The sequence below is a fragment of the Austrofundulus limnaeus genome, unplaced genomic scaffold, assembly GCF_001266775.1.
Source record: "Austrofundulus limnaeus strain Quisiro unplaced genomic scaffold, Austrofundulus_limnaeus-1.0 Scaffold93, whole genome shotgun sequence".
Lineage (NCBI taxonomy): Eukaryota > Metazoa > Chordata > Actinopteri > Cyprinodontiformes > Rivulidae > Austrofundulus > Austrofundulus limnaeus.
The window spans coordinates 1,702,830-1,704,556 of NW_013952495.1; the positions used below are offsets into that span (position 1 = coordinate 1,702,830).

A 1,727-nucleotide genomic window follows, 5' to 3' on the forward strand; every position below is an offset into this window, starting at 1 on the left:
GAATAATCGATTAATCGAAAAAATAATCGTTAGATTAATCGATTAGAAAATAATCGTTTGGTACAGCACTAGTTCAAAGTGACAGAAATCTGTCGTGGCGATGGAGAACTTTAAGCCCTGTGTCATTTTGATTCTTGTAGATTGTCTCAACTCTCCACACTTGATGTTTCATTATCCACATCAGGGTGACAACCCTAAATTTGGAAACCACCAGTGTTCAGATGACATTTACTTTTTCCAATTTCTTTATTTATGCTCCCATTTTTTAAAAAGGCAGTGAAGCAAAATTAATTTTAAGTGAAGTGGACATGTATAAGTATCTCCGAGGGAAGAATGGAGCTTGGGTTCAAAAGACAAATCAATGCAGCTTCCTCAGAAGTGTGGACTTTGTACCGGGACTTTTGGGGTGAAAAGGGAGCTGAGCTGTAAGGTGAAGCTCTGTTAACCAGCTGGTTCCCACCCTCACCTATGGTCACAAAATCTGGGTAATGACTGAAAGAACAGTATCACAGATTTAGGTAGTTGAAACAAGCTTTCTAGGGAGGTTTTCCATGGATGTCCAACTAGGATGAGAACCAGGGGAAGACCAAAGACACGCTGGAGAGACCAAGTCTCTCAGCCATTCTGGGAGTGACTTTGAGTCCTCCCAGAACAGCTGGAAAAAGTGGCTGGGGAAAGAGAGGTCTGGGCCTCCTTGCTTAACCAGCTACCATCATGACACAACTTAAAGACAAGTGGAAGACAATGGAAAGATGGAAATTCATTTTTAGATGACAAAAATACCTTTAAATTGAAAAAGCCTGGACAACTAATCTTTCCTTGTTGTGCACAACTTTTTGAAACCTCTAGCAGGAAAAAGTTTTAAACACGATTTAATGCTGGTTATGTATATTTTTTCAGTATTTGTAAAACTCCACACTGTAACTGTTCTTACAGAAACACGAAAAGCTGAATTACCTGACAACAGCACTGTGCCATGTCCTTTTGGAGAAGTCAGAGCCAGCTGGTCAAACGTCATCACCTGACCTCCTGCCTTAAGGATCCTGCGGCGGGCGCCGTCAGTTATCCTGAGAGCACAGATCTGTGTGACAGGAAAAAAATTTAGAGCCTTGAAATGTTTATCAGTAAACTGACATTTATAGAAAAATATACACTGTATATAATTGAATAAAGTAAAAATATATCCAGCTTGAGGGAAACTAACCTTGAGCTTGGGGATGTCCTGAATCCTGACATCATCAGTGACACTTCCCACAACAACTGCAATTTTGTTCTCGCGGCCAGCCATCTTCATCTTGCGGATCTGGTCAGAAGATTCAACAAGTAAAATTTATTCCATGACTGAAAAATAGACAAGTAGCAGTGTTTCCCCTTGGAAATTGGCCTTGGGGGGGTGCTTGTTTTATGAAAACATAAATTTACGTGACTCACCTGCAATTACGGTAATAAATTTACACATGCATGAATATTTAATTGCCTAACTACATCCTAGTTAAGGACTCTTCATGATAATTATCAATAATTATTATTGATAATAAGTGATTAGAACTGTGTGCAGCAGATGATCTGAGTCCAGAGTTCTCAGTTTGAAATCTTCTGGAGCTCTTCTGTAGTGTACTCTAGGTGTGACAGAGTGTGGATGGTTGATTGTCTCTTTGTCCCCGATGGAGACTGGAGACCTGTCCAGGTGTCTCTGGTGAACTGGAGACCTGTCCAGGTGTCTCCTG

At 40.5% G+C, this 1,727-nt stretch overlaps 1 protein-coding gene across 1 annotated transcript in view; it reads right to left on the bottom strand.

The window, feature by feature from the left end:
- Positions 1–957: 957 nt before the first annotated feature.
- Positions 958–1,727, bottom strand: part of rpl18 (ribosomal protein L18) — a gene marked incomplete at its 3' end in the record, with an annotated part of 6,638 nt that continues 5,868 nt past the window's right edge. The window contains 2 exon segments of the mRNA XM_014012715.1: positions 958–1,081; positions 1,205–1,303. Of these exon segments, the coding sequence (XP_013868169.1) occupies positions 958–1,081; positions 1,205–1,303 (223 nt within the window).